Source organism: Cyanistes caeruleus, chromosome 2 (genome assembly GCF_971803275.1).
Source record: "Cyanistes caeruleus chromosome 2, bCyaCae1.hap1.1, whole genome shotgun sequence".
Taxonomy (NCBI): domain Eukaryota; kingdom Metazoa; phylum Chordata; class Aves; order Passeriformes; family Paridae; genus Cyanistes; species Cyanistes caeruleus.
Genome location: NC_141702.1, coordinates 51176370 through 51190611, shown reverse-complemented (window position 1 = coordinate 51190611; position 14242 = coordinate 51176370). Strand labels below are relative to the sequence as shown.

Below are 14242 nucleotides of genomic sequence, written 5' to 3'. Positions count from 1 at the left end.
GCTCAACCACATGTCAAACCTCACGTGTTATCCTTCCAAAATGAAACAAGAGTGTTCAGGGTCACACAGGCTTCCCTGTATTTACAAGTAGGGTTAAATTAGTGCCACTGTACCATGAAACAAACAGAAGTGGAATGAATCACTGTATCATTCCAATGCACTTGATAGCAAATAAACTGTTTCACCTCTAAATCACACACTGTGGTTTTCTGTCTGCCTTTACCTTTACTGTGTTTTCACACATATGTGTTTGGGTTTTTTTCTCTTACAGATAAAAAAGAAGCTGCTGTATCCAAAGAACTCAAAAGTAAGAGACTACTATCTCTTTTATATGCCATGCAGTTTCAAAAAAAAGCATTTCATTAATCCAAAAATAATAGTTAATGAGTTGTTGAAAATACAAAGAAGAAAGTAGCTACACCATTTATAATTGAAAAATGACATGTTTAGTCTTCTGCTGCCTCCTACTTTCTAAATTCATTCTTATCCTATTTCTAACTGCACATTCCTCTTTGTGACTGACAATTTTGCCTTCCCCTCTTTCCTATCACTGTCTTCAAAAACAAAGGTTTCATAGGGGAGGAAATGTCAAATTGAGGTCTCAGCTGAATGTGATCTCAGTGGCAGCAATTTTCATAAATAGGCTGGGAAGGCTCAGAGTTCAACATGCTGAGGAACATCAAATTTATCTTCATAAATGCAAAGCAAGGGCCCTGCCTGTCTAAGTAGCTCTGGTTCCAACAGAGAAACTTCTGCAGCTGAAGAGAGATGGGAATTGTGCTCTTCTGAAAAAATAGCCAAAACATGCTTCAAGAACATAGTATCATTAAAAGGAAAGAGCTATGTCTTCCTTTTCTGCAAATTTGCAAGTGTCAATGCCTCAATGCAGTAAGGATAATAAGACAGTATCTTTGGTAAAACTTCATCTGCTCAGCATTCTGTTCTGAAAATACAGTATATAAGAAAAATTAGAAAAAATATGAAACTTTGAAATCTGATTCAAATTCACAGTTAAATAGTACACTGACTCTCATTTCCATGGATAAACTTTTGTGACTTCTATGGTAGAACAATCTCCTGCCATCCTCAGTTTTGCAACAATTTATTAAAAGATTTATTTTGGCAATTAAAAAAAAAGCTTATATATTGGGTTCTTATGCAAATTTTGCAGAAATATCTAACAAAACATTTCATAGACTTACTCTACAAGTAATGACATGTTAGTGAAATAAGTACCTGTTTTCAAGCAGGTCTTAAAGGACCTATTAATTTGGACACATAATTCCTCAGAACAGCCTTCAAGTGCCTAAAAGGAGCCTACAGGTGAGCTGGAGAGGGACTTCCCACAAGGGAATGCAATGACAGGACAAGAGGTAATGGCTTTAAACTGAGAATAGGTTTAGACTGGATATTAGGAAGAAATTCTTCACTGTGATGCTGGTGAGGTGCTGGAACAGGTTACACAAAGAACTGTGGATGAATGTCCCCTCCCTGGAAGTGTTCAAGGCCAGGTGAGCTGGAGCTTTAAGCAACCTGGTCTCATGGAAGGTGTGTCCCTTCTCCTGGCAAAGAGGTTGGAATGAGATGATCTTCAAGGTCCCTTCCAGCCCAAACCATTCTGTGATTCCTTTCATGGGAGAATTCTGCAGCAGCTGTCAAAGCAAAACTTCCCATCTCAATCATGAGTAAAATTCACAGAGTGAAATTTGAAGTTCATGTAAAGATGCAGAATCATTATCACATACATAATTTGTGAATAACAAACTGAAAATTATATGTTTGCAAAAGCCAGTTTAAACTTCAGACATTTTTGTTTCAATGCTATTAAAAAGTTATATAAAAATTAAATGAATTACAGAATTTTTTTGTCAAACATTCTTTTTCTTAATTCTATTTTTCTCTCACAATTTTTTTAGTCATTCAGATATTAAGCGTTTAAAATAAAAATCTTTGTATAACAGGACTCCTATCTTTATTTTCTCAGATGTTTTGAAAACAAGTGTTAAAAAATTCACTGTCATGCATGCTGTAGCTGAGAGCTCAGAAGGGGATAAATGGAAGAGTACTGCTATTTTGTATTAGATCCATTTGATACTTCTATAAGATAGACATTGGATCTCTTCTGCAAAAACAGGCACTCAGAAAAGTGATACTAAGAAAATTCTTCTTCAAAGTCTTTACAAATTTCCCTGAAGGAGGGGTGAGCACCACAAATAATTACAATGCTGTGATAATAGCTAAGTTAGGATATAATTACTAGCTGTGGTCTTTTAAATGGACGGAAATAAAGCAATCCCACACATGCAAACTATATTTTGTTTTAATTCCGTTTCACAAGACAATCTGATGCATCTTTTATGAACTTCTCAAAAGACTGGAGGGGAAGGACTCAAAATTACATTCCTGATTTAGCCATGTTCTTTTTCATTGTAATAATACAGTGACAGATGTGAAGGATTAACTAACATTTTTTGGCATTCCGTAATTCAGCATGGGATTAAAATGATTAGTTATTTCCTCTCAAGACATGAAAACGTGAATTTTAATTTAAAGAACCTTCTAGCTGATACCAAAAAAAAGTCCTTTATGACCGTTGGCGGAGTTTATCTGATGGATATTTGTTAAATTATTGTGGTCTAAGTACGGTTTGATTTTGTAATTCCTGAGGATAAAAGCAATTAACTAAATACTAATAAAGAGTGCATAAATCTAGTAGCTTACTTAGGCTCTTCTACACGGGGATCTTCTACATAAGATTCTCCAAATCCACTTGGGGATGCACATACCATTCATCATTAGGACCTTCATTATGCAAGGACATGCGCTACAAGCAAAGACAGTATAATGCAAATGCTTCATGGAAAGACCAAAAATGTTTAAATGGACAGAGAGGGCACATTTCTCTATCAGGAGAATACAGCTATTGCTCTTTCAATTACAGGATCACACATGAAGATGTTCTCCTACTGTTCCTCCACTCATCAGGATGGAGGGAGCTTCCTTGTATAGCCAAGTCTGTGGATGTACTTTGCAAAAGCAGCCAAACTTCACCTCTTATAACCAGGGCCAGTTTCAGATTAGGGGAAAGGATACCACTGTGAATAGCTGTGGGATCCCCTGAAGTACCACTATGTATTCACAAGAGTGAATCCTCAACAGCTGCCAGATGCTGGTTCAGGACTTCTGCTCTCATAGCTGCTAGATCAGATGCAGAGGCTCCCAGCACACAGCTGCTGCCTGAGGGGAGAGGCCATGCTGAAACCCTTACATACCTTCTTTCCTCTGCTTTGCCAACAGATATTGAACTGGTAAGCAGAAAAAGCTGAAAGAAGGGATTCAGTGCCTAACAGCCAGAGCTTACTACCCCTTCAACTTGTTGTTCTGTTGTTGCCTTTGAATTTATTGAAGACGTACACACAGCCCTTCTCCCTTTGGGTAATCTCTTTGTTTAACTCTTCAGTTAAAAAAATTGCTACTGGCTTCCTCTCTGGAAGCCTTTCCTCAGATTTTTGTGGGGTTTTTAAAATATAATTCTTTGTAATAAATAATATTTTATTTTTTTTTTAAGAGCCAGCAAAAGCTCCTGCAGCCAACCCAGCCATCAAAAAAGCAGCAGCACCAGGTAAAGGAGAAAAACATTTGCGTGCAGTGTATTTATTGTATTCTTGAACCAGTTTATTGCATCATAGCACCATCTGCTGGATTGCAGCAGAAAAGTTGTCGGGGTGGTTTTTTGCCTGTTCTTTAAATCAATATGATAATTCATATGTGAAATATTTGCTAAGAAAAAAAAATTTTACACTGATTTCTAAGTGTCTAATTATGTTTTCTTCTTGTCCTCCCATGGAAGCTATGAGGTGCCATATTGGGCCATTCTGCAGGGCTTGAGATCAAAAAAAATATAATCTGAATGTAAAGTCTGATTTTAAAAGTAATATTTACAGAAACTAGTTTCCATGTGAAGCTATATTCGAACCCTTTGAGAAAGGGATCTGATATTTCAAAGTGCTGATCTCATAGTAGGTTGTCAAAATGCATCTCTTGGAAAATCATAAATATGCACTGAAAAGTCAAACAAACATTTTAAAACAAATAATGGCATAAATTCCTATCTGAATTTAGATTGGATTGTAAAAATCTAATAATTTTTACTTACTTATGATCTCATCTGCTTCACAGCCATCTTAAAAAATGCCACATTTCTGCTTAATTAGATAAAACCCAATACAATGAATAGCAACCTGAATAGTAATTTTATTTGCTGTTTTACATTTAATATTAACTATCAAAAAACAGCTCAGGAATTCCCATATGAAAATGTGGCGAGTATAAAACCATAATACTATTCTAGTCTAAAGCAGGATGGCTGGTGCTTCAGCAGACTCTGTGCTATTGGGCTGTGCCTGGTGCTGGCATCCCAGCAGTGGCCAGCCCACACTTTGCTGCTCTTTTGCCTCTAGGTGATTCCCCTGAATGGATCTGAGATATTTTTATTTATTTATTTATTTTTCTTTGGGTTTTCTTTCTTTAAGATTGTTTTCTGGCTATCTTTCTCTAATTCAGACAATTTCAGCAGTCTGTCTCAGTGCTCTCCTCCACTGAAAAAGGGAATAATAACTTGCAGTGGTAAGGGTGATAGGGAATTGGTCAAGGATCAGTGCAAGCCAGGAACACCTGCAGTTGTCTCTACCACAGAAGGGCTCATAGCCTGGAACCACAGAGGATTTGGGCTACTGCAGCACATATTGCGTGGAAGTAAATGAAACTGGCCTGGAAAGTGCCACCTCCCTCCCCACCAGTGCCCCCCATCCCTGCCTGCGGTGTTTGTTTGACACCACGCTCACCTCTGCCAACACAAGAGTTACACAACAGTGTAAACCACACCAGTGCCATGGCTTACAGCTAAAAGCTGTCCTAGGAATGTGTGTGTGGCAGGGTGTTCAGGCTGGATCATTCCAGTAAGTCTGGCTCCACAAAAATTTATATTCATGTCACTGATAATTTCTTAAAGCAGTTTTGTTGCCAAAGAGTGCTGTATAGCTAGACCCTTAGAGTTCTCAACAGTACTCTGTAGAAATTATGTCAGAACCATATGCTTATAATTAATTCATTCCACCTGCTTGCATCCAATATTTGTGTTCATGTTTGAAAAATATTCCAATGAGTCTGCTTATTGGCAAGCACGGTGATGATAGTAATCTGATTTAGATAAAGAAAGGGGGGGAAATGACATGGCTTCTTATGGAAAAATAAAATAAGTTTGTCTCTTCTGACACATTTCTAAATTTCTAGTTTGCCTTAAAAATTATAAAGAGCAGTAGGCTTTGAGTTTTGCATTTTAGCTTCCCCTCCAGTTCTCTGAAAATTAATTCACCACCAGAATACCTCACCAGAGCAAAATATTAAATATGCTTGTTTGGCAACATCATAAGTAGACTGCTGCCTATTAGCACAGTAAATTAAATACATTATCCAATTTCATATCTCATTTTCTTCCACATATCTTATTACATCACAACCTGTGCCCAAGAATGCCTAAAGCTCAAGGTTTACTCTTCTTAACAGACTGAACAGACTGAGAGCGCAGCTGGTCATCTCACAGTGTATCTACACCACATATGTTCCTGATCTTAATGTCACTGCTTGAGAAATCCCTGCCTAATTCAACATGCACTATTTTTATCTCCCTCTATGTATATGTATACAGAGAAAGCAAAGAAAGTGATCATGGAGTTTAGAAGTCTATGAGAACTTCTGGATCTGCAAGCTGACAGCTGCTCTAGGAAACCAGCCTCAATAAGCTTCCATTACTCAATTTTGAAAGTGGATATTTTCAAGCATTTCCAGATTTCTCTAACTGGACAAAATCACCTTTCTGACTATGGGTTGAGATCCTAGCGTTTGGCTGTAAAGCAGAATAATTCCATAGATATATGCAAATGATGCGGCTCTAAAAGGAGAAATCAGAGCTGAAGAGGTTTTGTTACACATCTTCCTCAGTTATCCTGTTTTATGTTAATTCCATTCTAAATCCTGCAGCCATTCCCTCATTTTTTTCTGCACAGTGTATGGTCTCCCCAGCTGTGCCAGAAGAACAGGTCTGAGAGTGTCCTGTCCTTACAAAATATCAGTCTGTCCTTTTGCTCTGAGGAGTGGCACAGGTTTTCACAGGATTTCCATAGGCACCCCTTGTGTTCTGGGCCCAGCAGGCTCCCTCTGAAGGGTTTCTCAGAGAAGGGATGTAGGTGGTAAGTAGCTGCCATCCTGACATCTTTTGTCAGGAGAGGGGGCTAGGAAGGAAATCTCCCTCTTATTCCCATCCCTTTGGAGCCTCACACCTCAATCTTTAGCATGTCCCCAGCTGTAGTTAATTCTGCTGTTGGTGGGACAGTCATCACACTACACTTTAGTCAGTTTGTTGGATCTGTTTTGTCACCATGGGGAAAGCAAGTGCATGTAGGTGCAGGACAGGGGAGGGAGCACAGGCTCAAACCATGCAGAGCATTTCCAGCTGAATTAGCAGGAGGGTGACTGTATTCCCAGTATCACCAACCTCATGCACTCCTGCAGCTAGGGAGAGGGATGGGAACAGCTCATCTGTGAGTCCCTCTCAGGAGATGGTCTCACTTCACAGGCAAGACTCCTGCACCATCTCTGAGCACCAGTGACAATGCTTTCCCCTGAAAATTTGCCTGATTTGAAAACCAATTCTAACTCTTTCCAACACTGCAAAAATTAAATCCTAATTGCTGCTTAGAATTTCCCTGGAATGGTCTTGAAATTTTTTATTTAATTTTGCAGTATGTTTAACAGATTTTGTACTGTCACTTAACTGCCTAATTACTGGGTTTTAATGCCTAATTTTCCCCATCTTCCTCTCCACACACATGCAAAAAAAAAATAAAAATTCTTATTCATCATTTGCTTTGGGTTCATAAGAGAAACTCTTTTTGTGCACAATTTCCCTCTTGAAAATCAATAAAATTTAGTCTAGATCCAGAAAGAATAAAATAAGTATGACAGACAATAGCTAATTTTCAGTGCTCAGATGTCAGCTGCATCCAATCTCCCAAACTGACTGCTAGTTCCACTAGAATTATTATTACTTTATTATGTTACCAATCTTTCCACTGTTTGTAAGAAGCAGAAAGAGGACATTTTGTATCAAAATATATAGGAAATGGGTTCATGAGGTAAATGCAGAATATTAGAATGCAGGCTATACTGAAAAACTTGGTTAGAGGATGGGTTGTATAGGTACAGATCACTCTGCTTAATGCAGGATAAACTACTGGTTTTACTGCTAATGGACAGAATTTACTTAGCAGGGAAGTTATTTTAATTCTTGGCTCAAGATAAATGATTGTAACAAAAATGGCAGCAGGAAAGCTAACGCCATAAGGAGAAAACTGGTTTTAGTCTATATAAAATGGAAGAGAACCCCAAAAGTTTATGGAACAGTAGGTATGTTTGCAATGTAGAAAAGGTTTATCAAGGAGCTGGATTATTGATTATCTTTTAATTATCACCTGTAGGACACAAGTATATAGAAATATATATAATATAGTATATGTTACAGAAGATTAATAAAATTCAGCATTTCTATTGAATAATTCAGCAACAGAGTGGAACAGGCAAACTTATCATGGATTGTTTGTCAGGTTTCTCAGATTCAGGTCTCAAGTCACAAGCCAGGGATGTATTTTATTCACAGCACCACACCCTCTGCATCATCCATCAAACTATGTATTCTCATCTCGTGTAGTAGATATGTGTAGTCAGTGCAAGAGGAGAGACTTCACAAATCAGGGTAAAGTTTATGTTATATGCCCTCTGTAATGACTTTTAGAGAAACAAAAAGGGGCTTGTCTCCCTCACTTTATAGGGACATAGTAAAGGTTTCCATCCCGCATTCTCTTCAGGATCTTATGTATGACTGCCTCTGTGTGCCCTGAAATTTCTCTTTATAAGCAGCCACCGCACCTGGTGAAAGCCTCTCTGCATGTATTTCTGTCATACTGATGTTACCAAGAAAATTATTCTGGTAGCTGGAGTAGATAGTTCAATTTTCTCTGCCCTGAAGTTAACCCTCTCAGACTTTTTTCATAACAAAGCACAGCCATTCTAAGGGTTTATATTCCGGGTTTACACTCTATCTCTTCGGGAACAAATGTTAGAGGTAACTTACTGGGTGCAGAAGGACAAACTTTGTAGTTTATTTCTGTACAAAATAAATCTTCACTCAGAAGTAGTGTGAGATACAAGATAGCAGGTGTGAACAAAACAATGAAGCCCTACCTGTATTAACACTGCTGCTTAGGTTCTTTGGATTTAGATCCAGGATCATTCTGTAGTCCTTCTGAATCACCAAAGCTTTCTTTTCAGTCCATTTTAGCATAATTCTTCATCTGCCCCACCTTAGCTCTTTGGGAAGTTAAATATCATATCTTCTCTGACTTAGTAATTTTCTCTCTGTTTTCAATGGGATGGTTCCAGGCTTGTCTCTTTTTGCAGCTGGAAGTTATCTAATCTCACTCCCCAACAATATGCTGAAAGACAGGAGAAACTGGGTCTTGGTCCTCAGCTGTTTGTCCCAGGGTTCTTCCACGAGGCTTTATTGAAGCCTCAGAGCTGACTGTGCTCCTGGTCCTCCAGGAATGCACTCTATCCTCAGCAGCCAAAACCTAGCTGCTGGTGCAGTAGTCCATCACTCAGCCACTTAACATCTACAGGAATCTATTATGTGGATGGAGATGTATTCCACAAATCATTTCAACCCACTGACATTTTCATCCCAGTTGAAGTCTGAGAAAATATTACTGAACATGGTGTCCTAAATTGTCCACGGGATTATGTAAGATGAGCCATTATCTGACTCCAAATGGGAAAGAAAAAATGCATTCCTTACTTATGTCACAATAGATGATGGCCTGAAAGGAGAAGAATTCTCTGATGTTACAAGATTTTACTTTACAACTATGAATTCCTTACATAGAGGATTTATTTAAATAGAGCATAAAATAGCTTACTTTACACTAAGCTTTCTAATCTGAAATCCACCAATTCTTATTCACCAATTTTTTTAAACATTTTTGAGTAAATGGCCTAAAATTCATGATATTTTTACTACTTTTAATAGGATGTTGAAATTCACAGTCTCATAGCTTGGCACATTATTTTGCATTTATACTTTCCTTAGAGTATTTTCTGTTTCAGGATAATATAGAGTTAAAATAATTTCCAGTATTTCCTTTCAGTTCACAGTGTGTGTGAAGACACTTGTACTGTAAATGCAGTCTTGTTTCTTTTTTTCTCACCAGATATTTCCTATGCATCAAAGTACTTTTGTGTAAAAAGTACACAAAGCACTACTTTAAGAGCAAGGCAGGGGGAGCAAGTTAACTACAAAAATTATTTTTATTCATACACGAAAGTAACAATAATATCAATAGAAGAAGGTCAAATTATGTGCAATTTAAAAATCAGAGCTAAAAGGATTATAGCAGTGTCCACTCTTCTCAGAAAAGGCATTTTAAGGTGTTTTGTTCTGAGGCTGGCAAAATTTCATAGCCCTGAACTTGTTTAATGATTCAAGTGCACTTTTGGCTAGAATTGGACCCAATTTCAACAGGAATTTAACATATCTTTAACTCCATCTTGAGATCACAGAATCACAGAATCACGAGGTTGGAGGAGACCTCCAACATTCATTGAATCCAACCCATGCTCTGACACCTCAACCAAACCATGGCACTGAGCACCACATCCAGTCTTTTTATAAACACATCCAGGGATGGTGACTCCACCACCTCCCTGGCCAGACCATTCCAGTACTTTATCACTCTTTCCATAAAAAACTTTCTTTCTAATATCCAGCCTGTATTTCTCTAGGCACAGCTTACCTATGTTCTTTCATTCTGTCAGTTCCTGCCTGGAGAAAGAGACCAACCCCACCTGAGTACAGCCACCTTTCAGGGAGTTGTAGAGAGTGATGAGGTCACCTCTGAGTCTCCTTTTCTCCAGACTATACAACCCCAGCTCCCTCAGCTGTTCCTCACAGGGTTTGTGTTCCCAGCCCCTCACCAGCCTCGTTGCCCTCCTCTGGAAGCACTCAAGTGTCTCAATGTCCTTCCCAAACTGAGGGGCCAGAAACTCCAGGTGTGGCCTCACCAGTGCCCAGTACAGGGGAAGAATGACCTCCCTGCTCCTGCTGGCCACACCATTCCTGATCCAGGCCAGGGGCCATTGGCCTTCTTGGCCCCCAGGGCACACTGCTGGCTCATGTTCAGCTGCTGTCACCAGCACCCCCAGGTCCCTTTCTGCCTGGGCACTGTCCAGCCACACCATCCCAGCCTGTGACACTGCAGGGGGTTATTGTGGCCAAAATGCAGCACTCAGCACTTGGACTTATTAATCTTGTTGGACTCTGCCCATCCATCCAACCATTCCAGGTCTCTCTGCAGAGCCCTCCTACCTTCCAACAGATCAGCACATGTCCCCAGATTAGTGTCATCTGCAAATTTACTAATGAAGGACTCAGTACCCTCATCCATGCCATCAATAAAAGTATTCAACAGAACTGGCCCCAGCACAGACCCCTGAGGGACACCACTGGTGACTGGCCACCAGCTGGATGCCTGGCCATCCAGCCAGTTCTTAACACAGCAAAGAGTGCTCCAGTCCATGGGCTTCCAGCTTTTCCAGGAGTGTTCTGTGAGAGACAGTGTCAAAGGCCTTGCTGAAGTCCAAATAGACACATCCACAGCCTTTCCCGCATCCACCAGGCTACCAAAGCATTCAAGCGTATGCTTAAGCTTTGTTGAATCCAGACTATGACATACACTGCAGATATAATTATCTTCCCAGGCATAAATGCTTTGGAAGTGGTACCAACTTCACTTTGTGAGAACGGGAATAAATGAGCCTCATCCAGTTCATTGCTATCATGAAAATGTCACTTGATTTGCAGGGTAACAGTGGTGTGGAATAGACATTTTTATAGCATATATGCTTGTATTACATCTACAATTTATGATGGAGAGTTTTGATGCCATTGCTTTCTGCCTGTGAAGAAAAGCCTCAGAACAAATAGATGGAACTGAACACAGTTGCATTTCATCCAGGCTATTCTTTCTTTTGTTTGCTCAGATTTTTATTTTGCACAATTTTTTCTCAAATATTTCCCAACAAGGTAGCAGATTTCAAACAAAGATACTCATACAGAGTAACTGTTACCTGCTTTCCTTTTCTTCACAAAATTCCATCAGGAAAACTGTTTGTTGCCCTCCTCAAAAGATGATCATATATAAAGTAGTGAGCATATGTGTGGCATGATTTCATAATGTAAGAGGTTTTGTTCGTGTGTTCTTATTCCAGAAAGAAATGTATTTGTAGAGTTCATGATCTGTATAAATCAAAGTGCAAAACAGCAGTGAGGTTTCCTACAATGATCAAGAAAGTAAGAATAGCAGTGAAATACAGCAGAACACATACTCCTTGGGAGCAGAACAGGAAAAATCTAGTTTAATGCAGGACTTTGTCATGTGGACTATTTCAAGTCTAACAACATGACTGAACTCATATTGCAACATTTCCCTTCAGCAGAAGGGACTAAAGGGACCTCTTTATCTAAATACTTATGTTCACAATATTCTTAATGACAGAATATCTTGGAGAGCTTTACCATTCTGTCTCATTTGGTTTTAATTGACCAATGTGGTATGAATTTCTGATAATACACAGCCTATAAAACCAAGATTACAAATCTGTAAAATCAAGCTAACTTTCTTCTAAGGATTTAAGTATTTAAGACACTGCATAGAATATGACAACAGTAGTCTCCTCTGAAATATTTGTGGTAAAAGATAAAAAACAGTACAGAAAGCACCATTTTTATGCAGCTACTGAATGCAAATAAAATGGTGTCAGTTAATTAACATGTGGTGCATCCCACACAACAGCATATCCACTTGAAATATCACTTATTTAAGCTTTTCCAATCTGTGTCATTCCCAATACAATTTTTATTTTCCTGAACTATTCTTGGACATGAATGTTCCATCTGAATTAGGAAATAACAGGTGCACACACACACTCATACATGTGTATACATACCCATAAAAATTATGATAGGAAATCAATTGTTCTTTCCTGTCGGGTAGCAGAGGGTCACACTTTGTGACTGTCCATTCTGGTACTAAAAATCAAAATACACCTCAGCAAATTTGCCAGACTAGATACTTTTTTTGCTTTAGGGAATAATGTGGATTAGGGAAGAACTACAGAGGCAGGTTCAGGTTCTCTTCTGTCTCCCACCTACTCTGGATTGCCTAGGAGTATGTCACTTGTAATGAAGCAAAAAACACATTTGTATGGTTTTATGGGCATGTTATACATAACTTTGCCAGTTTACATAAAAAGAAAAAAAGAAAGGCCATTTGTTTAAGGCATCAGAGCAAATAAAGATGGTAAAATGTCAAACTAAATCAAATCTCAATTCCATGCATGGTAGAAAAATACTACATAACCAGCAAAGCTTCCCTGAATAAAAATATGCTGTAAAGTCTCATATACATACAAAAATGGTTAAATATAAAAATAATGACAAATGCCACGGCAAATGTTTAATGTGTTTACTGTTGGCAATATCCTTACATGTGTCATACTAACTACTTGAAAGCACAAAAAAAAGTAAAGAATAAGACATTGATATCAAGCAATGATAACTTGTGGCAAACAGGAAAGATCTAAATCTGAAATTTCCTGCTCGTGCAATGGAAGTTTTAAGTTCATTCCATTCAAATGTCAGGACATGAATCACCTGAAATCTCATGTCAGATTTCCCAGGAATGTTTGATGTCAAATTCTATGTTATTCGTTTTTATAAATTTTCTCATGGAAAAGGTTTTTATTTCCTATGCTGCTGGAAATAAGACCATTATTAAAGAAGTTCTACAGGCCTTCCCTAATGTTTGCAGTTTAGGGAAAAAAAATTTGAAATAAAGCTAAATAAATGGATTATTTCATACTTCGCAAAAATGCTTGCTGAGTGTTGCTAGGATCATTCTATTCCCTGATCGCCTGAGAACTGAGAGATCTTAGAATGAGAGAAAAATAATTGCCTCAGAACCACTAAAGACAGAATTACATTCCCTTCACTTTACAGGAAGCTGTCCTGAACAACAGTAAAACAGAAAGCCCCACAATAGCAGTGAAAATTGTAATTTTAGGAATGAGTCCTAAAATATCTTCATGCATGTGGAGAGTCTGAAGAGCACTCAGGCTACACAAAACCAAAGATGCAGATATGACTGAGAACATTGAGGTGGCCAAACCATTGAGCCCCAAACTTTTGTCATCTCAGTTTTTGATGTCTTTTTTCCTCTTTGACCTGCACTAAAATTGCAACCCAGGGCAGGATTCCATCCAGAAAGTACATTTATTCAGGCAATAAATGTCAACTTGTTCTCTATTTCCTTCACTTTTTCATATTGCTGGGAAAACCACGACCATGACTTTTTTTTCTGATGACACAAACCTGCTCCATGATCATTTCCACTAAAATTTCATTTCTCATATAAAATGTGTCTTTAAAGAGCCTACAATATTTTTAATATTTATTATGTAATCAATATACTAAAATGTGCTTTATATAACTGTATTAAGTCTAAGTCTGTTATTTCAGTCAATTAATCTTGATGCTTTGAAAGGTACATTTTGGCTCAAAGATATTGTTTTTTAATTCTTAATGTAACTCCATAAATGGTTTGGGGGGAAAAAAGAAAAATATTTTAAAGTTCTTTTTTAAAGAACTTGGCTCAAAGCTTTGTTTTAGAAACTACATGTTTCTTTGAAATATATACAAGAAGACTCTTCAGAGAGATTTAAAAATTCAGACAAAAAGGAGTATTTTATTTCAGATAGAATGGAAATGTATTGTTCAATATAAGCTTTTTTGGGGCGAGATGAGAATATGGAGTAATGACGTATTTTGCTTAAAACTTAACAGTTGTGGGGGTTTTCATATTTAAGGTCAGTCTATACTTTCAAATATTAATTATTTTCATAGCTCTGCATGAAGTATATGTCTTATTTTTCCACTGTGCAGTCAGTCTTAGCATTGATTACAATTTAATATTTAATGGAAATATTATTCATATTAATGTTGTTGGCAAACATATTTAATTTTATGTTGGCAGTTCTTGTTTCCTTTCTCTTATTCAATTGAATGATAGGTCACATC

At 37.9% G+C, this 14242-nt stretch overlaps 1 protein-coding gene across 32 annotated transcripts in view; it reads left to right on the top strand.

Moving 5' to 3' along the window:
* The window catches only part of TRDN (triadin), a 232834-nt gene that overhangs the window by 134649 nt on the left and 83943 nt on the right, over positions 1-14242 (top strand). For all 32 annotated transcript variants that reach the window (XM_086876943.1, XM_086876924.1, XM_086876942.1 and 29 more), the window contains 2 exons: positions 272-307; positions 3569-3622. In XM_086876943.1, coding sequence (XP_086733069.1) covers positions 272-307; positions 3569-3622 — 90 coding nt within the window. The remainder of the gene's footprint in view (positions 1-271; positions 308-3568; positions 3623-14242) is intronic.